Source organism: Marmota monax, unplaced genomic scaffold (assembly GCF_021218885.2).
Source record: "Marmota monax isolate L192 unplaced genomic scaffold, Marmota_monax_Labrador192_F-V1.1 WCK01_AAM20220418_F8-fsc00018, whole genome shotgun sequence".
Lineage (NCBI taxonomy): Eukaryota > Metazoa > Chordata > Mammalia > Rodentia > Sciuridae > Marmota > Marmota monax.
The window spans coordinates 8,418,142-8,443,444 of NW_026692201.1; the positions used below are offsets into that span (position 1 = coordinate 8,418,142).

Below are 25,303 nucleotides of genomic sequence, written 5' to 3' on the forward strand. Positions count from 1 at the left end.
AGAGGAAATGAGAATAACAGTTGTAAGCCATAACAGTACTGGGAGATAAGAAGGATGACTTGGTGAAAGAGGTACAATTTGGAATTTGGGTCAGATTTCGAGGAATAGGTAGGGTTTAGACTGGAGGATATAGAGGAGGAATTATAGACAGGAAGAATAGCATTAGGAAGGGCACAGGAGTGGCAAAGTTTGGGTCTATCTGGGAAATTTTGAAGAGCTGAGGTAATATATATATATATATATAATAGGTAGGGAGGACAAATGGTAAGCAGTAAGTGCACAAAAGTTGGTCAATGTCATCTGCAGAATGTCCTTAAGGTCAAGGTGGAGTTTGTCCTTAGTGAGGTGAGGACCATTTGGGTGAGACATTGATATCATCAAGGTGCAGTTCAGATAGCATTTGTGACCATGTTTATGATAGATTGTTAGGTAGGGAGATCAGACATTGAAAAATCACCAATGTAGGTTACTCCAACAGTTCCAAGTGAGAAAATACAGACCTGAACTAGATGTGGTTTTGCAAAAGTGAAAGAACAGAGCAGGGACTTGACACTTGTGGGAGAGGGCCTGAAGACCTTTCCCCTGCCTTGGTAAGGGACTATGCTGTCTTGGAATCTAGAGATGAGGTTTCTCCATGGCTTTCCCTCTGTCTGGAGCATATGTTTACCTTCATCCTGATTTTCAATTACCACCTCTTTAGACCTGTCAAGGCCACGCTCAAATCCCCTCTTAAAAGAATCTCTGTGTCCATCAAGAGGAGAATGGATAAACAAACTGGTGCACTCATTCAATGGAGCACCATATTAAAACTCAATAAAATGGAGATCAAGTCTATGAATTCCCTAAGCATACAAAACCTTGATTGCTTGATTTGCAAACATAAAGTAAACATAACTTGGGCTATTTCTTATAAATGTCTCTATTTTTAATTTAAAAAGTGAAACTTAAGTTCAACCAACCAAAAGCTGCCAACTGAATTATCGTTCTATAAGCATGGATTTCCCAATGGGATAGACTAAATAAGGTGATGATATACTTGCAACCCAGCAGTTATTTTCTTTGCCTTGCTTCTGAGTTCATCCTATAGAAAGCCTTGCATTCCCCTGGTGGCAGAGTCCTGAACCACTTTTGTTTGGAGTTGCCTGATTCATGAATTGCTGTTTGCTCAAACTCTATGATATTTAATATGCCTTAGTTTATCTTTTAACACTACTCAGTAATAAAAAGGAACTAACCACTGATACATACTACCTGGCTAAAACAAATAAATTATGGTGAGTGAAATGAGCTAGATCAAAAGAGTACATACTGTATGATTCTATTCATGTGAAGTTCAGGAATACACAAAACTAATCTATAATGACACAAAAACCAGAATAGTGATTGACTCTGGTGTCGGGGATGGCGATTGACTGGGAAAGGATATGAAGGAGTTTTTTGAAGTGACAGAGAGAAGTTTGGGTTACAGTGGTCAAATATAGAACGCACCAGGTGTGGCAGCACACACTTGTAATCCCAGCAGCTTGGGAAGCTGAGGCAGGAGGATCCCAGGTTCAAAGCCACTATCAGCAACAGCGAGGCACTAAGCAACTCAGTGAGATCCTGTCTCAAAGTAAAATACAAAATAGGGCTGGGGATATGGCTCAGTGGTTGAGTGCCACTGAGTTCAGTCCTCCCCTACCCACCAAAACAACAACAACAACAACAACAAAAAAAAAAAAAACAAGTAGAATGCTACGCTTAAGATCTGTATTTCACTACACAAATTTTACCAAACAAATAAACAAATACTGAGGTATAGTTAATGATGTGCAAACTGAAGAATGAAACATGAAGTATTACTTTGAAATACAACAAAATGCAAGATGGGCAGCTGGCTAAATATGTGGGAGCAGAGATAGCAAGTATTAAAAATAGAATCTAGGTAGTGGATAGATGGGTGCTTACTGTACCATTCTTTCAACTTTTCTGTGTAATTAAAACAGTTCATAATAAAATGTTGGTGGAAAAATAGTACGTAGTTCAGGTTTTGCTAATTTACCTGTCAAGAGTAAAGACAGCTGGCAGCTTTGGGAATGCTAGGTAGCTCTAAGCCTTTGTCTTGCCATGAAACCAAGTCTTCTTCCCTTAGAAGAGGACCATGACCAGTGACTGAAAAGGGGTAGTTTCATTCAGAATCCCAATTTGGTTTTCCTCCAGTTTTTCCTGAGTTACAGCACTGTCAGGTCTAATAGACTAAATTCCATTCTGTTAGGGCTTGTCCTGAGTGTGTGTCCTGTGACTCATGGGGCACAGAATTAGAAAGCACCTCAAATTTACCTTCCAATAATTTAGTTTTTATGTACCTTGATTATTGACTATAAAATTATTCCAAGTATCACATACTGATGTGATTTTCTCTTTTTAGTTCCAGAAAGAAAGTGGTTTAAGAGAAATGTCAATGTATTGTCTGAGAACATTTTGGTACACATGAGGTCTCCTGAGGGACAGAAAAGGCAGGGACATATCATTAAAAATGATCACTAATGTAATTTTCCTTTCCACATAAATAGCCCAACTTCATGTAGATTGGTTATAGCCTTTATCTCCTTTGTGAGTACTAATATGTTTTCACTAGAATTTCTACTTCTATTCCAGGTACTCATTTAATTATGCATTTCTTCTTCTCCATAGCCAGAACATCCTTAATCACAGGGTTCAATCTTTCAGAGGTAATTATTTTTCTAAATCCTTTCAGCAGTTAGCCAACATTTCCCTCACAAAGTCATGTTAGCTAATTAGGTCATGTGCTTTGCAATTTTTTGTTTATTAACTATTAACAAATACATTTTGTTGAGACATCTATCACTGAGGTTGCTTACTATGTCTCTGACTTGCTGATACGAAATACTTCCATATGCATTTTTTATTATATATTTAAGAAGTCTTTAGTTTTTAATAGATCAGCAACATGTAAATCTAATCATTATTTTACTTTTATCTTCTCCCATCTCTACATGTTAACTTATTACCCTTTGCATGTTTTCCTTCTCTTAGATCTAGGGATAGAAAACATCATTTTTTTTTTCTTCCCTTAGGCAGGGTGCAAAAGTTCTAAATCAGTGCTTCATAAATTTGAGCAGGATTCTGAATCAGGGGTACTTGTTTGAAAGGCAGATTTTGGGTCCTGTCCTTGATGCAGGTGTTGTGGGGAAAATTTTGAGAAACAGTGCTTGTAAGGAAGTGGGTGTTAACAATTACAAGTTCATAGAAACAAAACGTTCTAATCTGAATGTTAGAATATATGTCTTATTATTTACATTTTTGCCACCATATAGTGCTACTCCATAAATCAACCAGGAAAAAGTGAGACTTGATTCTCTATGAAAGATGAACGAAGCAGGCACCATGCAGAAATCCTGACACCTAAAACTGTTCTCTGGGTTTCTGTGTGATCCATGGCTAATTTATTATGTTTTCCTTTCTACATTTTTTAAGCTGACCATGTAGATATACTGCCGTCAAAGTTTCCTTGAAATTTTAAGTGGGGTGTACAAGAAATAACAGAAGCCCAACTTTCATGAATTAACGCATTTTTATTAGGAAAAATTGTTTTTACTAAAGAAATACTTGAACATGGGTTAGTAAAACCAAAGGGTTCTGAAGTCTTAAAATGAAAACAGTCCCTTGGTTCTTTTTTTTTTTTTAAATATTTTTTAGTTGTAGATGGATACAGTCTTATTTACTTATTTTTATGTGGTGCTCAGGATTGAATCATGTGTGAAGATTGAATCATGTGTGAGCGCTCTACCACTGAGTCACAATGCAGCCCAGTTCTGTTTTTTTTTACCCTTAGTTGCTCTATCCAGGGGTGCTCTTCATTCTCTTGGCTTTCTGGTAAGTACCTTCATGGTTTTTTTTTGTTTTTTTTTTCCAAATTAAAAAAATTCTCCCAGTTTTGAAGCAAATGCATGTATTCATACATGTAAGTATTAAATCCTCTTGAAACTTATGAAAATCTCAGCAGTTCTCTGCCCTATTCCTCTCAGTTCTCCAGAGTACTAGAGTTTAATTTTCAGCCATTTGTTTTTTCTCAAATAATTATTTTTTAATTATATATAGTGGGAGAAGATAAAAGTAAATAATGATTAATTTACATGTTGCTGATCTATTAAAAACTAAAGACTTCTTAAATATATAATATTCATTTCCTATTATTTCACACATTATATACAATTACGTGATATGATAGATTATGACTTAGTTCTTCTCTTTTCCTCTAATATTGTTCCCAAATAGTGGTCAGATTTGAGGTGGGGTAGCTATCACATCATTACAACTATGTACTTACCACTCATTGTTGAGAACATTTTATGTTCATACTTCCTTTCTTGTACATTTTCCCCTTGAATTAATGATTGCCTAATCACCTCCCCCCATCAACCTGTTTACATTTGCTTTATCTTTAATGAACTTACTTCTTTCCAAATGTCCCAGATTTCAATAAGCTATTATTTTTACTGTGCTTTCTAAGCAAGCTACACAGTTGTAAAATTGCCTGTGTTGGATTATATTTATTGCTAATAAATATTTATTTGAAATTTATTTTATTGATGAACATAAAGGGCCCAGTTTGTTATAGTCTTCATGAAAATATGCAGTTGCCCACAATCCTAATCACAGTAGATGCACCTAAGCCAGAAAATAATACTTGTCAAACTCTCATTCTGTCAACTGTTTAAAGCGTACTTTCTTCTTAGACATATTAATATTAGAAAATTTATTATTACACAAAATTATTTCATTCACTAAACAACCTCTGACATTATTCTGATAGTACCTCATTCTTTTTAACTGTTGCAGAATTAAAAATTAATAAAATTTATAGACACATTAGTTATTAATTTCTTTATTGATTGACATTTGGGCTCTTTCCAAGTTTACAAGAGAATGCTACAACAAATATTCTGGAGTCCATCTCTTTGCTCAGGATTGAGTTCTAGATGTGGAAGATTTGGGTCCAAATCCAGAATCTTCTGAATTTGAATTGATATTGCTAACTTGCACTTTAAATGGTGGTATAAGCTTACAAGGCAGAAAATGCCATTTCTTTTGCCTACCTAGTTTTCTAAATCTTTGCTAACATGATAGCTCAGACAGGTTTTACAGTGCATTTTGTAAGGTTTAATTTCTAACTTACTAATTTTGGTATCTAGCAATATCCATTCTCAATTATCTCTTAGAATTTTTAATTGCTGCTATTATACTTGTTATTACATTTTCTTTTGCTAAGAGCAGCCCATCAATGTAGTATCTCCTGGAATCTCAATGAAGATCAAAAACAAATTTTAAAGGTCTCAGACTTTTCCTTTTGGTAATCTCCTACTTGCTTCTTTATTGTCCATATTTGAGTTCTTAATTTACTGATTCCCTGAGTGAACACAATGTTTATTTAGAAGTAGGATGTGAAAAAGAAAATTCATAGTTTTTACCTTGATCTAATTTTCTTTAAAAAAAAATGAGTTCTAGCATTTCTGTTTATAATCCATTTCTGCCCTTTGGACTAATCTATCTAGCTCCTATCTCTAAGGACCCTGGTGCCAACTCATGCTATAAGTTGACTGCAGCTGTCTTGCAGATAGGTAGGCAGGTGTTAGGTACTCAGTCTAGACTTTGGGGGAGAGCCAATGAAGGAAACTTATAGCAAGAAAGAGCAAGATATGCTTCCTAAATGGTATTTAATATGACCTAGTAAGACTGATGGAGAATAAAACATACTGCTTAGAAATCATTAACCATAGATCTAAAGTCCACACAAGTCTTTTTATTCTAATGTAAAAATACAGAATTTTTTAGAGGGAGGGATAACATGAAATAAATCAGAAAACATCTTCACATTAATCAGTCTTTTCATATACTTCAAATTTGTACTTAATGCCTTTCTCCTCCTGGACCTCAGAAAGAACACCTGGGTATCTGTAAAAGAAAAAGATGTATAATTAATCCCTCAAAAACATAGCTTCCCTGAATCTCAACCAAAAGGCATCAACAGTGCATAAAGCAAGGTAAGATTTTTCTTCTTGTAGGAAAGCCACTGTTAAGGTAGACGAATATCAGGCAAATACAATACATATGCAAATAATAAGAAAAAAACCCTACAAAACTATGTATATAAATTTAGAAAATGAAAGTTGTGATTTCTCCTCCTTTTCTTCTGATTCCTAATTCTTTCCTCAAAAACTAACCACCATAGCAGTTCCCTAGTATATTTCTATTCTGTCATCAAGGGAATATGAAAATTCCTAAGAATTCTTTGTAAGTTTTACAGCTGATAAAAAATTCCTTATGTAAGCAAAAGAAAATCAAATATAATCTATAGTTGTTTAAAGCAAAACCAAAATCATGTGTCTGGCATGGTGACAGATTCTCAATTCCTGTTTACTCAAGAGACGTGCATCATAAGGCTCTAATTCTGCAATGTATGGCACACTGCAATTTCTTGGCTAGAATCAGGATGAATTCAATCTTTCCTCTTCCCTCTCACTTGACTCTCTACTCCCTTTAGTTTCCCATTCAAAACCCAGGTTGTAACCCAATCAATAAATGGGCTAAGGAACTGAAGAGATACTTCACAGAAGAAGAACTACAACTGATCAAACATGAAAAGATGTTCCACATCTCTAGTGATTACAGAAGTGCAAATCAAAACTACTCTAAGATTCCTTCTCACTCCAGTCAGAATGGCAATCATCAAGAATACAAGCAACAGTAAGTGTTGGTGATGATGTGAGAAAAAGGCACACTCATACATTGCTGGTGGGACTGCAAATTGGTGCAACCACTATGGAAAGCAGTCTGAAGATTCCTCAGAAAACTTAGAATGGAACCACTATCTGACCCAGCTATCCCACTCCTTGGTTTATACCCAAAGGACTTAAAAACAGCTTATACTACAGTGACATAACCACATCAATGTTTACAGCAGCTCAACTCACAATAGCTAAACTATGGAACCAAACTAAATGCCCTTCAACAGATGAATGGATAAAGAAAATGTGGTACATACACATAATGGACTATTACTCAGCTTTAAAGAAGAATGCAATTATGGCATTAGGTAAATGGATGGAGCTAGATGGTATCATGCTAAGCGAAATAAACCAAAACCAAAATACCAAAGATGGAATGTCTTCTCTGATAAGCAGATGCTAATCCACAATGGGGCAGGGCGGGGGGTGGGGAGAATGAAGGAAATTTGGATTGTGCAGAGGGGAGGAGGTGTGGTATGGGAAGGATGGTGGAATGAGACGGACATTATTACCCTACATACATGTATGATTACACTACTGGTGTGATTCTACACCATGTTCAGCCAGAGGAAGGAGAGGTTGTGCTCCATTTGTGTACAATGTGTCAAAATGCATCCTACAGTCATGTATAACTAATTTGAACAAATAAAAAAAAAAGTCTCCTAAAAGCATCTCCCAGTCAATACTTAACAATCCTCACTCTAATTATTCTTTATCTGGAGGGTAACCCAACCCAACCCAACCCACACTTATAATTCACTTTTGTTAATGATAATAAATTCACTTTTGTTTGCCTGAGGGGAGGGAAAGCCTATTATCCCTCCCCCTCAACACACACACTTCTTTTTTCACAACTTAATAACTCGTCAAGTAAAAAAGTACTGGTAACAATGCAAAACAAAAACAAAAACAAAAAACCCCAGGTTGTCAGCTGAAGACTGCTCTGACCATTCTGCCTCCTATCAACATTTTTATGTCACTCTAGATCTTGGTGTGCTTTCTTAGTGTCTTGGAGGCTGCACCCATTTGCTCCATTGGGGGTCAGCAGCAGCTGTTTAACATTCACTCTGTGAGTGTCCCTGGATTTGCTGTGTGACCCTATCTCCAGGCTTGAATGGCATAAAAAGGCTTCACTATGGTAAAGAATTCTCATTATGGTAAAGAATTCAGCACTACGCCTGACCCAGTAAGTTTTCCACAAATGCTACCCATTACTACTGGTTTATTTTGTCCCCTAACTATTAGACAAGGGTGATACAGGAAAACTTTTTCTCTCATAATATACATGAACATTGCTTAGTAAAAATAAGCATTAATTTTTGTTAGCTATGTTTTTATTTAGCAACCATTTCCTTAGCTATTGCTGTCCCACTATTTTAGTAGTAGCCTCTTTTTTTTTTTGAACAAATGATTTTTACTAGGCCAATTTTAAACCATAATTTTAGTTTCTTTGAAATGAGTCATGAAGAGTAACATTTACATATTTTTTTTTTCATGTGTAAAATTCTCAGGAGTGTCAAGACTGTCAGTTAATAAGACAAAAACAAAGCAGTAAGAAGTTCTTTCTAAAATCATGAATAATAACACTTAAAATGACTGTGCTTTTGGCTGAATATGATCAGTAGCCATGGTATTAATGTAAATCTTCTCTGTGAAAATAAAATTTATTTCTGCTTGTTTCATTTTTCTTTCTCTAATATCTACACATTCAGTCTATTTTAACAACAGTTATAATTACATTTCCTAATCATCATTCCAAACTTTTTAAAGAGCAAACTGTCTGAGATCCACACTTGGATGCTGAGTTCAAGTCTGGCAGGATTTGGAAACACCACCTATTTGATAGGAACCTCCCACCCAGAGACTCCCCCTTTAGCACCTTCAGACACTGAGAAAGCCAATGAGTAAGAATCAATATCAGATCTAAACTGACAAAGCGCCACAAGAATAACCCAGAGACAATTTGATGGAAGGTTTAAGAGGTAAACAGAGTTCCTGAAACAGTTTCCCATAAAAAACAAATTGCAGCTAAAATAAAACCAGGAAGCATAGGCGTTGGAGGGAAGGGATATAAAAATATTGTGGATAAATATGCCAGGAACTTGGACAGTCAGGAAGTAGTGGGGTCAGAAGAGCAGACATCAGTTCACCTGAAATCTACTTCCACCCATACGGTTTTCCTGTATCAGCTCTGGAGCCAATTACCACTTCTGTTATAGTTTGGATATGAAGGGTTCAAGTGTTGGTCCTTAGTGAGGTAATATTGGGAGGTGTCATTATGGACCTTTAACTGGGGGCAGTGGGACAAGGATGACATGACAATGATGACGACCCTTGGTGGGAAGAACTCAGATTAATTAGAAGTATGCCCATGGAAGGGATTCTACTCTCTCTCTGGCTTCTTATTTTGAGATGTGATCTCTTCTTCCCAAGTGTGCCCCTGTCCTTAGGTTCTTACCAGTACTGAGCTGATGCCAGCAGCGTGCCTTTGAGCCTCCATAACTGTGAGCCAAATAAACCTTTTTTTTTCTAAAGTTAGCCTGCCTCAGGTATCTCATTATAGTAATGAAAACAGACAATTATAGACTCTAAAGGCCTGTTTTGGTCTTTATCTTTGACTAGGTGGTCACATGGAAGGTTTTTAAGTGGACAGCAAATTCTGTTTGGAGCTCATTAAACAGAAAACTGCTGATATAAAACACTTGGGCCTGCTGGTTTGGTTGGGCCTTCATGTGACAGTCTGAGATAGAAAAATTTCTTCCAAGATGAATGAGGACAGAGCTTGAGAGGACAGGCTGGCATAGTGTGGTTGAAAGAATAATTGCACAGAAAATGACCTATGGGAAAAAAGGCAGCCACAAAGTAAAACCATCTTATTTTGTTAATATTAACTTCTGTTCTTCGGTGTCTACCATTTGTGGCTTTATCTATTTTCTAATTTTATTCTCTTTTCATCTCACAATAGTTCTCGCTGTCATTTTTATTTCATTATACTATTGCTTCCTTTTTTTTTTTTTAAAACCAAAAAGTATGGTGTTAATAAAAGACTGTGTTTGAACTGAAACCTATACAAACACAAGAAAATGGGGGTCCAAACTAAGGGGTTACTGTGGGAAAAGGGGAAGGGGGTAAAAAGTGATCAAAGCTCACTTTTGGAGAGTAGGGAATGGTACGTTCTCTAATGTAGACAGATTTGGGGAGAAAGCTCTAGAATTGAGCATGGTTACAGACTTTAGGGACAAAGTACATTTACTTTGCAGGTTTCCTTTTTCTCTTCTCCTTGTTTTCCCCTTTAGGAATTCCCTCTACCCCATGTTAAGGGGGCTGTTGTGATGTTAGTACAGGCCCAAAAGTACAGAGGACCATCACAACCTGCAGTGGAAGAGTTTCCTTCAAAGACTCTTCTGAAAAACAACAGAAAAATGAACACTTTCCAGCTCATTTTGTGAGGTCAGTGTTATCCTGATACCAAATCCAGGTGAAGACATAACAAACAAACAAGCTCAATATCCCTTTTGATTACAAATGTAAAATTCTCAACAAAATTCTAGCAAATTGAATCTAGCAACATATAAAAAGGCTTATACACAATTACCAAGTGAAGTTTATCCCAGAAATGCAAGATTACCATGAAAATCAGTCAATGTAATATAGTGTATGGATGGTATATTAAATTATTAATTAACAAAAGACAAAGAACACATGATCACCTTAATAGACTTAGAAAGTTACGTGGCAAAATCCAACACCCCTTCATGAAAAAAATACTAGATGAACTAGAAATAGAAGGAATCTTCCTCAGTCTGATAAAGGACATGTATGACAACTCAAAGCTACTATACTTTATCGAGGAAGACTAAATCATTACCCTCTAAGACATCTGATCTTTTCATCTTCCAGACAACATCATACTGAAGTTCTAGTCAGGCAATTAAGCAAGAAATAAAAAAAACATCTAGACTAGAAATTAAACTATCTCTATTTGCAAATGATATTATACCTTATAAATAAAATCCTAAGAAATCTACTAATAATTAGAACTATTGAGTTCAGCAAGGTTGTAGGATATCAGATTAATAAACCCAAATCACTTGTATTTCTAAACACTAGCAACAAACAGGAAATCAAAGGAAAAATAAAAGGAATTAAACACTAACAAAGAAGTACAAGACATACAACCAAAATTTTACTGACAGAAATTAAAGAGGAACTACGTAAGTGGAAAGACATCACAGGCTCAAAGTGTGGAAGACTTAATATTGAAATGGCAATACTCTCCAGAGTAACCTACAGATGACACCTATCAAAATCACAACTTGCTTTCTGGCAGAAACTGACAAACTGATCATAAAATTCGTATGGAAATGCAAGGGGCCCAGAAGAGCTAAACCAATCTTGGGAAAAAAAAGCAAAGTTGGAAAAACTATACTTCCTGATTTCACAAGTTAGTAATGAAGACCTTGTGGTACTGGCATGAAGATATACATACATATCAGTGGAGCAGAACTGGGAGTTCAGGAAAAAACCCCTCATATTTATAGTAACTTGAGATTGTGCTGATGGTTGCACAACCTTGTAAATATACTAACACTAGCGAATTAAACACTAGTATAATGAATGCTATGATATATGCAGGACATTTCAGTAAAGATGCTACATTTTTTTTCTTTAAATCTAGAGAGGCAGAATGGTATTTGTTTTAAATTATCAAGGGTTCCAGTTTTGGAAAGTGTTCCGATTAAGAGCAGTAAGACTTGGAAAGATGGAAAGGTATTTAAATGAAGCTGATTTACACAGTTGTTAGCAGCAAAGAGAAAGGTAAGAAATGAAGAAAAGTTGAGCTCAATATTTGCATAATGTGACACTCAGCAATTAAAGCAGAAGAGAAAATATGTAAGGTATGACAAAGTTAAACAATTGATATTTACATAAATTTATATAAAATTTCCAAATGTGATTTTTCTAAGTAGTCACCTTTGGAGCCTAAGCAAAAGCCTGTATTTCAGCTGCTTAGAATTCTTATACTTTTCAGTTTTCTTTAGAGTTAAGAGATCAAGAAAAATCATTCACTTCATTTGATCCAAGGCTATTACTCCGTAGAGTAATAGACTATTATTCTAAAGCTTGGCCATCCATTTATTGACTTTGCTCTGAAGGTTCATTTAGGGGGCATTTCAAAAACAAACTCACACTCAAGGGATAATTACTAGATACAACTGAGAATATCTGAAAGAATGCTCTAAAAGCTGGTCTAAAAGGGTTGATATAATTAATCTTTTTCTCTCTATAGAATATGGCTGAAATGTGCTTTTAAACTAAAAATGTTGTGAGCTTTCAAGATTTAGCAGCCTCATGCTGGAGTCACAACTGCACAGGAAAGCAAGTATAACTTCTCTCCATCTCCACCATTGCTACCACCTTTATCTGAGTCCCCTCAACCTTCATCTGAATTACTAACTGGTCTCCTTGCTTCACTCTTGTCCCCCTGTAGTCCATTCCCATAAAGCAGCTAGAACATTGTCACTCCCCTTTCAGACTCTCTAAACTTGCACCCAGTTTGACCCTTGTTGGCCTCCCCCTTGCTCCCACTGGCCACAGTAGCTGTCAGACTCATGGAAGAGGCCAACCTCATTTCTGCCTCAGCCTCTGAACTAGCTATTTCTGGTTCCTGGAATTCTCTTCTTGCAATTACATGGCTGGCTTCTTCACATTTAGATCTCACCATAAATGTCATTCTTCCGAGAGGACTTCTCAGACTACTCCATGTCTATCACATCCCAATGTTTTAGTTCTCTACCCAACACTTCTTTTGATGACTGTCACTTGTCACCCCCTGACTAGACAGTGTATCTCCAGGGGGTCAGCAATACCATCAGGCCTAGTCAACACTATTTCCCCAGTGCCTAGGACATGTGTGACTCTCCAGTATGAATTAATTCTAGATTTTATTGACATCATTAAAACCTGAGCATTTCCAAGTATACTGAAGATGTCTAAAGATTCCTAACTTTATCTATATACAAAACACATTCCTACCCTGAACTCAATCTGAAAGAAGAAAATGCTCTTTCCTATAATTCTTACATAGAAAGTTCAAAAGCGCTTTAATAAGAACTTTATACTTACTCTGGAAGAAGTTTATATTTCTCCAAATCAATTTCTGGGAAAAATGTGTCACTTTCAAATTCCTGCATGATCCTTGTCACAAACAGTTTAATATGGCCTGGTTGAATCATGGCTTCCTTTGAAACAAAACAAAAAAGGCATCACTTTCCTTAATCTATATCATAAGACACAGACACTCTAAGATTTTTGTTTGTTTTAGTTACGAAAGAAATGCCTTATACTAGGCCTTAAAGACTTGTTTATTACTGCCAAAGTATACTACATAAATACCCTATTCTTAAATCTGGGATCCTCTAAAATGTGCCTTAGTTACCTTAAGAATGGAACTAATCATAATTGATAATTATTATATTCTGGTCTCTAGTTTGCTTATGAGAAATACTTTTTAATTTAAGAATTCATTTGGTTGTTTTCCTTTGGCTGCTCTTGTAAGAGTTAATCTGGGGCTGGAGTTGTGGCTCAGTGGTAGAGCGCTTGCCTAGCATGTGTGAGGCACTGGGTTTGATTTTCAGCACCACATGAAAATAAATAAAGATCCATCAACAACTAATAAAATATTGAAAAAAAAAAGAGTTAATCTGAATGTGTAAGGCCCAGGGCCACCAAAAATAAATAAATAAATAAATAAAGGACATTAATCCAAAGTTATCAAGTTACTTTCCAAAGAAAAACTTACATATGTATATTCATACAAGATAGTACAGTTTCATGTGATCTTGACTACTGAACACCAAGGGCCTACTCAGTATACTCATGTAAAATTTAATATTGCTTTCTTTCCTCAATACAGTAATTTAACATGTCTCTTGTTGCTAACAACTATAGCCTTTTTTGTTAGATGATTTTTCTAACTACTATCTACACTTCTATTGACAGTTTCTACGGAAAGGATTGCTCTCAAATATCTTAAAAATTTTAATAAACAGTATGAATCCTTTACAGACCCAACAAAGCAATAATGCTTTTTGTGTATTTTGCTTTGCAGTAATAACTCGATTCTCAAACATGCATAGATTAAAAGAAAAAATATTTTTATATGCATACATACATATGTAAAATTCCAGGTGTTTGTTATTCTTAAAGTTCCAAATAAGGGAACTGAACAAATTTTATTTTGAAAACTTACATTTATGTTAAACCATTGTTATCTTTGCTACAACCAAATAAATATTCTTTTTTTTGTGTGTGTGTGGTGCTAGGGATTGAATCCAGGGCCTCATGCTTGCTAGGTAGGCATTCTACCACTGAGCTACATTCCCAGCCCCTAGTAATTCTTACTATACAACCCCCCCCAAAACAAACAAACAAACAAACAACCCAGAAAAACTGAGTGGGACACTGAACAAATTTTATTTTGAAAACTTATATTTGTATTAAACCATTGTTATCTTTGCTACAACCAAATAAATATTCTTTTTTTGTGTGGTGCTAGGGATTGAACCCAGGGCCTCATGCATGCTAGGTAGGTATTCTACCACTGAGCTACATTCCTAGCCCCTAGTAATTCTTACTGTACAAAAAACAAAAAAACAAAACAAACAAAACCCAGAACAACTGAGCGGGACTAACCAATCACAGCAGCATTTTAAGTTCTATATCAAAGTTGATGGTGTGAGGCAAACTTTCTGTGAATAGTCAGGCAGTAAACACTTTAGGGTTTGAGGGTCATACGGTTTCTTACTTTTATAGGCAGAAGCAGCCACGGACGACACTAAACAAACAAGTGGGACTGTGTTCCAATGAAACTTTATTTACGTGGTACTTGGGAAGATCAGCCTGAATGACTGATGAGCAGCTGTGATGAGAGGCACGTGAATAACGCAAATCACCTGAAGGCTTTATTTCCTTATACAAAAGTCATTTTATATACATGCTTTTAAGTACTTAGTGCTTATTAAAAAGTACATTTTCAAGTGATATGATTTGAGTCACTCAAAATGTGATAAATACTAAAATAATGAACTTGTTTTCTAGAAGAAATTCATACGTGGATGGAAAGATTAAAGAAGAAAAATGTTCATTTCCCTTTACTACAATGGGGAAAAAAATAAAGAGATTGTGGAATCAGGAACATAAGAAACTGAGAGTTTTTATAATCCCTTCTAAGATCCTGGAATACCTCTTCTTTCTCAAATAATTTCAGTGTCTATTTTACCCTAAACCCCAAAAGGTAGGGACTGATTTTTCTTTTTCCTCTAAATGTTACCCTTTCAATAGTGTTTTTTTTTTTTTTTTGTGGGGGTGGAGTGTACCAGGGATTGAACTCAGGGGCACTCATCAACATTCTCAGTCCTTTTTATTTAGAGATTTAGAGACAGGGTCTCACTGAGGTGCTTAGTGCCTTGCTGTTGCTGAGGCTGGCTTTGAACTTAATATCCTCTTGCCTCAGCACTGTACCCAGGTCAAGAGCCAAAGAATTCTATTTAGTATCCTCAATTTTTTTTTTTAAAAGCTGGAAGTCAATTTGTATCAGGAAAAAGAATTCTTCTTTAACACACTATTTACCCTTTTGATCTGAAATCATGAAACCCTTCTCTTATGTCCTTACATTAAATGAAAATTATTGAGGAAAAGCTTTCTGCTTTTAACAAATTCATATACATCTAGTTAGTGTATATCAACTAGACCGCTACTCTTTTCTCAGTGAGATTTTCATCCTGTAAGAGAAGGTATATAACAGCTTATTTAGGGCATGGGGATGGGGGTGGAGGTAGAAACTAGTACAGTGCAAATGCAAATCTTGGGGAGACATTTAGAATGGTTCTTAAGCCATAAATATTAACTAGTATTTTGAATTGAAAATAAAGTGGTATATGGGGAGATGTTGTTTAAGGGACACAAAATTTCAGTTAGATAGGAAGAATAAGCTCCAAAGGTCTATCATGCAATGTGATGACTATAGTTAGTAACAACCTTATATTGTACTCTTGAAAATGGCTCAAGAATGATTTTAAGTGTTCTCACCATAAAAAGTGAGGTAATATCTATCTATCTATCTATCTATCTATCTATCTATCTATCTATATCTATATATGCTAATTGGCTTGATTTAGCCATTCCACAAAGTATACATATTTCAAAACATGTTGTATACAATAAGTAAATACAACTATTAGTCAATAAAAAGAAAATAGACTCGTATAGACCCAACATTTTACTTTTACATTTTTATTTAGCTTACGTTGCAGGGATAAAATCAAATAATTCAGAATGACAAAATATCTAACTTTTTTAGAGATAATGTACTGTTTCTTATGTTTATGGCTTAATGTTTCCTCCCAACCTCCCTTTAAATGTCAAGAGAACTAAAAGAAAGTAGGAAACATTTCTTTTTATTTGTAGATAACTCTACTTACCTTATAAACAGAACTGCCTCCTACTATCCAAATCATGTCTATTTTACTTGCTAATTCTGGCTGCTCAGTAAGTTTTAAGGCATCGGTCAGACTTTTGGCAAGAAAATGAGCTCCTTGTGGAAGTTCTCTAAAAGTAAAAGAATTACATACAATTTTTGTAAAACCCATCCATATTAATCAAATTATATGAATAGGAAGCAGTGATTATAAAACCAAAATCATCATAAATATGAATCCTTTTAAAAAAAAGTATGGCCTACAATCAATACTTACCTACATTTGTACATCTAGGGTCCATATAAGTCAATCAAAATCACATGTGATATAAAGTCACAACAGTAGTCTCTAAAGTAGTGGCATAAAGAATTGTGAGGGGACATGAGACAACTTTCTGGGGGGTTATCTTTTCTGCATCTTTGATAGGGGCTGGGTTACATAGGTATACACCTTTATCAAAACTTTAATAAATGTACATTTAAGACTTGTGCACCTCATTGTAATATTTACCTTAAAAGAAAAAAAAACTGTAGAGAAATACTGAATTCTAGTTAATTATATGTACGAAGAATAGAAGGCTGCAATTAATTTTGACATGCAAATATGAACAAGACAAACTGAACAGATGGATATGTGATAAAGTTAACACAAAAAATGTTATTCGTAGAATCTAAGTGGTGGTATATAGCTATTTAAAGTTCTTTGTGTATGTTTGAAAATTTTCATAATAAAATGTTGGAAAGAGAATGTTTGAATGTAGAAAAGTTTGCAGCAATATTCAAACTGCTAATACCTTTGGGGAGTGGAAAAAAAAAAAAAACAACTTTACTGTTCCAAACAAACAGAAATGGGTGAACTATTTGAAAATCAGCTTTTTGCTACTTATATAATTAAAAACCCAAAAGGGAAAAAGTTCAATAATTTTACTGTTTATGTGAACTAACAATCTCTCTCAACCTCCAAACCAATTATTGTTTTGGCAGGGAGGAGGGGGTCTAATTCCCTTTATAAATGAGGAAACATGCAGAACTAGGCTTTCAAAGTAATTAGATGCAGAACAAAAATTACAATTCAATGTCAAGGTCTTAGGCTGGTGCTTTAAAAAGATTACATAACTGCCTTTGAACTAGAGGTTGTAACAATGATTAATCAAGAACTAATGGGGATTATTCATTCTCTTGGTTGCATCCTCCCTCTCCTCCTGAAATTTATTTTGCTTATTTCACTTTGTCATCTGGTAAAGGAGTTAGGATAGAGCAAAGAATATACTTTGACTCAGGCTAGAAAAAGAAATGGAGACCAGGGTGAAGTTAAATGAACTATCTCTTAAGGAATCAGGGCAGTCATAAGGGCTGAGTTGGACTAGGCTGTTCAGGGAGAAAACTTAGAAGACAAAAATTTGGAACTGGAGAAGATAGTCTAGTTAATAAAGTACAGGACGACTGAAATAGTCATGGTGGTTTTAGGAAGTAAAGATGCTGAAGTAAGGATGGATAATAAAGATGGAGTAGAATGGAAAATGATGATACAGTAACTGACATGAGGAAAAACTGAAAGAAGCACTCTTTTTTTATTTGTGGTACTAGAGACTGAACTCAGGGACACTTCACCATTGAGCTACCTTCCTGAAACTTCCTAAAATTCTTTATTTTGAGACAGGGTCTCACTAAGTAGCACAGGTTGGCCTTGAATTTGTGATCCTCCTGCTTAGTCTCTTGAGTCACTGGGATTACAGGTGTGTGCCACTGTGCTCAGACAGGAAGCAGTATCCTTAAAGTGGGTGTATAATAGCAATATGACTTCCAAGGTGTTATAAATGGTTGGTGTGGACCTCAAAGAAAGGGGTGATAATTTTGTGAAGATTTCATTGCCCTTTGTAGTGAGTCTGCAAAAGCAAAAACCTGATTAAGGATTGGTTTCAGATTTAAGTTTTAGCAAAGGCTGGAGGAAATGCTTCTGCAAAATGTTGCTAAAACATTAGTTTAGAAATGTTTCACAGGAAACACTAGACCCCTAGATGGCTAAAAAAGAATAGGCAAAAAGTCCAGCTTATGTTTTGAGTCTGTTAGTCCCTTTGGAGCACACATTGTAGAAAAGAACAGTGAATAACACATAGTAAACATTTTATATCATGCCTTGTTTCAGTGCTAATTTCCTGTCTATATCTTTCTTCAAACCAATCCAGATTGGATTTTCCAAGAAGGGAGAGCTGGTATGTAACAGTACATGTATTCTGTGTCAAGACCCGCGTGGGTATTCTTGGTATCTTGTTTCTGACCAAGAGTTTTGTGATGATGAAATAATATAATGCACACAGTAGGCATTCCACTTAATATAAATACTAATCTTATGTAGGTACTATTCCTTTTTACAGGTGAAATTAAAGATGAGGGGTTAAGTAACCAATGATCACACAGCTAGGAATTGGTGGGTGTTGACAGTTGAACTCCAACAGCCTAACATTACAATAGATATTTAATGGGTGACCAGGGGCTTTAAGTGCCTGAGATACCAGGCCTGAGACATTGGGATGCTGGGGCTTAGATTAGGCAACCCCCCTACCCCATGTCCTCTGGCCTCAAACAGCCTTATCTGATTACTCCAGGCTGCTATAAAGACCTTATCCCTTCCCACTGTGCTTGATGTGAAAGATAAGTGCATGGCAGATCAAATTCTGGCCTGATATCTTTGGGGACTGCTGGGATACTACTTAATCACAAAAGCCTCAGGCTAGAATGGTGTCTTATGCAAAACTGAGAAATAATGTTCAACTTGAGACCATTTATACTCAGCCTTTAAAAATTTGATTTCCAACAATTACCAACTGTTTCAAGTATGATCTATCCTCATGTGACCACTACAGACATTTATAGAAATTTATTTTCTGTAAATAATTAAGTGGGGGAAAAAAACAGGTTGCAAACTTTTCCCAAGTGGGATTATTCTCTTTCTATAAGTAACTTGTGGAGCATTCCTTTTGAAGAGTTCTGAATCCCTACTATGCTATATCTATGTTAGATACTGGGACAAGAGATTTCGAAAACAAAACAGTAGTCATGGCACCCAAAAGATCATGATGGTAGTCAAAAGAATATCTCAGCAGTGGCCATAACATATGAAAAAGACACACAATGAAGATGCACAGAGGATACATCAGGAGTCCAGAAACAGTGCATCATCTGGGTTGGGGTGAAGAGGGAACAATGACTCTTTAGCTGGGTGTCAAAGAAGATAAAGACGTGAAAAGCACAGAGATGACAGACTACCCACAGATACTATTGATAGTTACAGTGCAGTTATTTAACACAAGAAAGCTGAGACAAAGTTGAGGGTAGAAGAATGTAATCTGTGGTGAGGACTAAAATGCCAATGGATGGGGCAATAGTACAAGGTCCTGAGGTCAGAGAAAAATAGAATTTAGAAAAAAGTGGGAGTTGAGGAAAATAGGAATTTACATAGGATGAGATTTTTGTCTCACAATCAAGGAAAAAAAGAACAAAGTGTTATATTAAAATGAAAATGAGGGGATGGGGTTGTGGCTCAGTGGTAGAGTGCTTGCCTGGCACATGTGAGGCACTGGGTTTGATCCTCAGCACCAAAGAAAGAAAGAAAAAAAAAATTATTAAAAAAAAAAAAAAAAAAGAAGAAAAGAAAATGAGATCATGAATGTGTTCATTGTGATTTTGTTCATGTTAATATTTTCTAGAAGCTATAAATTTACAAGGTGTGGGGGTAGGAACTGACATGTAAGATATCTTGTGAGCAGAAACTTTATATATAAAATTTCAGTGAACCTTCAAAAACTGTCATTATTAATCCACTTAGTATGTAAAGAAGTTTACGTTTAGCAAACTTTTAGGTTTAACCTGCTGAAGGCCCCAAAGTTACTAGGTACCAGAGTAGATTTAAGAAGCAAGGTCTGTTAGTGTTTGCTATGCTAAGTTTATGAGTTGGAGAGATAGGCTTTAAGAAGCAGAGAGTGTTTTAATCACTAGAAAAGATATGAGAGTGAGATGAAAAATATATATACATGGCATAAAATATAGATAACTTTCATGGATTGAAGATGATTTACAATATCATAAATCATGGAAGATATTTTGGATTTTTTAGAGATGGTGTCAAGATGCATTGTAGTAAAAACTCTTTACTTAATTTTTGGTACCAAACATTTTAAAAACCTGCTTTGTGTGACATAAATCACATACCACACAATTCATCCTTTTAAAGTGTAAAAGTTGGTGATTTTCAGTATATTTAGAGTTGTGCAACTACCACTACCTCACAACAAAAAGAGACCTATTAGTAGTCACCCTCTCCATCCTTGGTTTTCTTAAAAAGTCACAATTTGTCCAGAAAGCTTTGGAAAAACACTTTCTCCCATCCCTTATTAACTAAATAGTTACCACAAATAAGTATGTTTGGCACTGAATTGAGGTTACTTAGAGGATTCAATTTCTTTCTGTACTGGGGTGAAGGTTAAAAAAAAAAACTAAGTACCTTTAAAAACTTGCACAAAAAATAGTGGTTTCTGATTGTTAAACTCTGCCCTTTGTGCAGGACCCAGCAGGTTCTCAGTATATGTGTGGAACTGGCTAACAAGTAGGGAGACAGGAGAATGAACAACAACAACAAAAAACCCTAGTAAAATATTTTACTAACTGGCATTACTGTTTCTCTGATATGCTTGATAATAAAGACTTCAAATTTTCTCAGCCCTAAAAAAAAAGTGAAATACACCAAAAAATGTTATATATACATACGTAAGAAGCAGCTAAATCCAATTACATACACCGCAGGGGGAATCATAAAAAAAAAAATTAGACTCATCATTTAAGGAGAAATCCTGGCTCAACTGAACATCCTCCCCAATGAGATTTCTTTATGTTTATTTTAGTTGAAAATAGTCATAAATAAACTTGAATAGTATTCATGTTATTAAAAAGTCTCTGGGAATGGCAATATACTCTGTGAAATTGGTTTCTATGAAGAAAAGAGATCTTCAGAATATCCTAGCAAACAGGAGAAGGAGTAGCATAAAGACCAAGGCAGATGGCAGGGCACACATCAATGTATTTCCCATCACCCCAAGGCAATCAATGCAAACACTCTGGTAAATCTAGTTTTTTACCTATGACATTCTAGGACAGATGTGGCAGAAAATCTCTATGAACCTGAATCTGTTAGCCTATAATTGTACAATTTTTTTCTTTCCCAGGGTATATCAACTTGGGTAGGCCATAGTTACTGGTTATTAAAAGACTACTCCAAGTGGTGCCGATGAGGTATTTTGTAGATGTGATAACATCTGTAATTAGTTGACTTTAATCTGGGTAGGCCTGATTTATCAATTCAAAGGCCTTAAGAACAGAGCTGAAGTTTCCTAGAAGAAATTTTACCTTAGCCCTGGCTAGAGAATTTCAGTCCAATGGCCTGCTCCAAAGAGTTTTGATCTCACATACAACTGATATTCCAATAAGACTGATATGAAGAATGCTCAACATGCTGATCCCAAACTTTCTCTTAAGTTTAATTTGCATTACCCCTCCACCAAAGCAAAACCATGAGGTATGGAAAATTATTTTAGTAGGTTAGGACCAATGCCACTATCGACAAAAAGAAACAAAATAGAAATCAGGATATACTACATGTGGTGTAAATGACATGGAAGCCACCAGAGATGACTTCATGGGTCGTCTTATCAATAATTCCACACTCTGCTTTTTGCCTTGGGCATTTCTGGCATCAGGAACTACCTACTCCATTGTTAGCAGAAACCAACTAGACATGCTCCCTTCTCTAGACAATCCCTAGAGCCATTTTCAATGCTTTAAAATATTTTACCTTCAGACACGGGGTAATGAACACAAGTGCAGTGATATTTGGGTAACCCAGTTAACTAGGAATAGCAGGGCATAAGATTATAACTGCTTTTCGTCCATCCTAAAATTCACATCTTATTATGTTTGTGTAAAGTCAACTGAAGAGATAGGATAATTGCTTAATTTTGGCAAATCCCAAAACTTGGATATTGTGATTTTATGTGAAACTAGGAAAAAGTTATTGATTACATTGTATAACTGATATTTAAGTTTATTGAAGGTTCAAGGGAACTTGCAAATCTATTACTATAGTGAGATTTAATGTTTAATATAACATTTCAAGGTGTTAAAATCCATTAGTCACTTAAGGAGAATAAGTTGCCATGTGGTGTAACAACTTATTCATTTTCTGTAATCACAAAGGTGATATTAGGTAGCTTCACTAATAGTTACTTTTATACTATTTCATCTTGTCATATACTGATATGCACTTTAATAAATGGAACATGACTTTCCTGTGGTGACTTTGTTATAGTACTTACTTGAGTTCTCTACTGAGAACTATATTAATTCTGTCCTTTAAAGGTCGATTCTTTTCAGGAATAGAGAACCAGGTCTTCCTACCCATAATCACCAGATTCTGTTTACCTATAAAATCACATGGAAAGGATAAGTATATTTTGGGACTGTACATATATTTTTAATCATATACATGTAGATATTTGTCATAGTGACATCTAGTGGATTTGCTTAAAAAATATTAAAACAGCTTTACCAAAATTTACATTTCTCTCTCCTAACCTAAATATAGTAATTATTTTCCCCTCGGACTTTACCCAATTTGTATCCAATATTTAATTATAATCAATTGCAACTATGTATAATGTAGTAAAGAGGAAAGATTTTGGGTTGAAGTGTTCTAATCCAATGCATTCTATCATTAACCAGGCATCAATCGGAGTACTCCTCTGTCTTACTTTCCTTGGCTATGAAATAGGGATAAGAATAGTGCCTACCTCTACAATTGTAGGGGGGATTAGACTTAGAACAATATTCAGCATATAAGTAGTTATCATTGTTGGATATAATCACACTATTCATATTTGTGTACTTTGTAGATTTCCATCATCGTATTTAAAAAAACAGTTCCTTAATAGTTTCCTCAATTTACCTTTCTACGTTAAAACAGGTTAAGTTGAACTCTTGCCTTTTCAGCATTATACTTCCACAGATAATGCTTTTGTAAAAACCTGATACATATAGATTCCATTTTTGACTTCTTAGGAGGAAAAAAAAAACTTGAGTCAAGACATTTGGATCAAAGGAACATTAATATTATCAGATCATACTTAAGGATTCTTGAGAGGGATTTGTGTCCCTGGAGCTTTCCGCTCTTGCCATCTTGTGTCTACCAGCGACATAACTGCCAAATCCAAGGGCCTTATATCTTTTATTAATGTTATGCAGCTTCTGCTCCCTCTGACTTTCCTTATTTATTCTGCCATTCCTCTTCCTATATCCATAAATACATGTTTCTTAGGTTTTAAGCAGGGTATTCCTCCATTTTCATATTTTTTTCTTTGTTTATCCTCTTTTCTCCCATAGCTCAACTCACCTAGCTCTCTCTGTCTGAAATTGTCCTGGATATCCTTACAGACAACTCAAAATCATCCTCATTACAACTGCACACCATTCTCCACTCCTTAATTCTTCTAGTCACTGAGACTCTCCCACACTGAAATGCTGAGAGTTCATCATTGATTCCTTCATGCATCATAATTACATTCCAAATAACCCACGTGGAGGATCCTGTAGCCACTCTCTTCTTCTTTGCCCCAGTTCAGGTTTACCATCTCTCCCAGCAGCTCTTCCAAAGACCTCCTTTGGCCTCCATTCTGAGTGCTAACCTCCAATGAGAAGACCTCTGTTCAGCTGCCAATTTTGCAATACCTGAACTGTACATGTGCCCAGTATAAAACTGTGAATTTTTAAAAAAGGGACGCTTAATGAACCTTGGGAACTTCAGACAGATTTTTAGTAAGATTAAAGATCCCAGATTAATGTGAAACTTTCCATTTAAAACAACATTTGCATTGGAAAACTTCAAGAAAAATCCTTGACGAATCCCAATCATTTAAAAATGCCCTCATTACCTTCTACTGAAGGGGTTGTCGTCATTCTTTGGAAATACTTGAATTCATTCCTGCAAGTTAGAGAAACACATCGTTACTCAACACATTATCTGGTTGGCTCAGGCTCTAATGCGCATGACAAACATTGTACTTCGCGGAGGGTGGTGTTCTCCAGGCCAGGGACTTTGCCCTAGGCCAGAGCACCACAGGGCAGAGGCCTTGGCAGGGAAGCAGGATCCGGTGGGAAATCAACAATTTGGCTTTGTGCTGTAGCCGCAGAGGCCACCCAGGGTCTACATGCCCTTGTCCATTGGAACTGGCTCAAGTTGGCCAGTCGGCCCTGTGCGTCCCCGCCCAGGTGACCAGATTAAAGCCAGTGAGCGCAGCCTCTATACCCTCACCTCCAGCCCGGCTGATACCTGAGCGGGGGCCAGGGCAGGTCCCCGTTCTTGCCGATGCCCATGTTCTGGGACACGGCGACAATGCAGTTTAGCGGACGAACCATGACAGCAGCAGTGATCCCCCAGCTCCCCTGCTACACCCGGATTCCGCTCGGATTTTGGCGCGAAATGATAGCCACTCCGCCCCCTCTGTCTCATTTGAGGAGGCAAGGCCCCGCCTCCGCCCCGCCTCACGGCAAGGTCGCAGCGTGCTCGCTCCCGCAGACTCCCGGGAACGGCGGCGGGCTCGCGCTACCGGCTGGGCCCTGTAGGCTGGCCACCACTGCCCGTCCTGCAATGTCTCGGCGGAAACCTGTATCGGGCAGTCTTTCTGCAGCCGGGCCAGCCCATGGGAGACAAGCAGTTTTGAGCCGATTCTTTCACTCCACGGGAAGCCTCAAATCCACTTCGTCTCCCACCGAAGCCGCCGCGAAGGCAAACCACGGCTCCGCAGCGCCCTCAGCGTCCACCGCCCAGCCTCATTTGCCGCCGCTGGTGGTGGGTTCGGTCCAGGGCGGGGCGGGGCCATCGGGTGGGGCGGAGCTTGTGAGAGGAATAGGAGGAGGCGACGACCATGCGCGAGAATCCCCGAGATGATGGAGCCGGAAGAGAACGGAAGAGGCGGGGCCGGGGAAGCAGAGG

General features: G+C 36.6%; 2 protein-coding genes across 5 annotated transcripts in view; one reads left to right on the plus strand and one right to left on the minus strand.

Annotated features, from left to right (window-relative positions):
* Positions 1–5,783: 5,783 nt before the first annotated feature.
* On the minus strand, positions 5,784–25,102 carry Dhfr (dihydrofolate reductase). 3 transcript variants are annotated; one of them, XM_046427870.2, is made up of 6 exons: positions 24,975–25,102; positions 24,243–24,292; positions 22,632–22,737; positions 16,271–16,397; positions 12,915–13,030; positions 5,784–5,955 (listed from the first exon to the last, which is right to left on the minus strand). In XM_046427870.2, the coding sequence occupies exons 1-6, from the start codon at positions 25,010–25,012 to the stop codon at positions 5,877–5,879; spliced, it is 516 nt and encodes a 171-aa protein (XP_046283826.1). In that variant the 5' UTR covers positions 25,013–25,102; the 3' UTR covers positions 5,784–5,876. The 3 variants fall into 3 exon arrangements, with proteins under 3 accessions (XP_046283826.1, XP_046283817.1, XP_058430342.1); XM_046427861.2 differs by lacking the exon at positions 24,975–25,102 and adding an exon at positions 24,641–24,778; XM_058574359.1 differs by lacking the exon at positions 24,975–25,102 and adding an exon at positions 24,623–24,744.
* Msh3 (mutS homolog 3) overlaps positions 24,662–25,303 on the plus strand; it is a 185,245-nt gene continuing 184,603 nt past the window's right edge. The window contains exon 1 of one of the 2 annotated variants that reach the window (XM_046427851.2): positions 24,662–25,159. In XM_046427851.2, coding sequence (XP_046283807.2) covers positions 24,677–25,159 — 483 coding nt within the window. In that variant the 5' untranslated portion in view covers positions 24,662–24,676. The remainder of the gene's footprint in view (positions 25,160–25,303) is intronic. The other variant, XM_058574355.1, reaches the window with a different exon arrangement.

Excerpts from the sequence above, each read along its gene's own strand:
- Dhfr (XM_058574359.1), bottom strand. The coding sequence starts at position 24,726 with ATGGTTCGTCCGCTAAACTGCATTGTCGCCGTGTCCCAGAACATGGGC. Across the intron at positions 13,031-16,270 it reads GAGGCAGTTCTGTTTATAAG|GAAGCCATGATTCAACCAGG; the intron begins GTAAGTAGAGTT and ends TTTGTTTCAAAG. Across the intron at positions 5,956-12,914 it reads AAATATAAACTTCTTCCAGA|ATACCCAGGTGTTCTTTCTG; the intron begins GTAAGTATAAAG and ends TTTCTTTTACAG.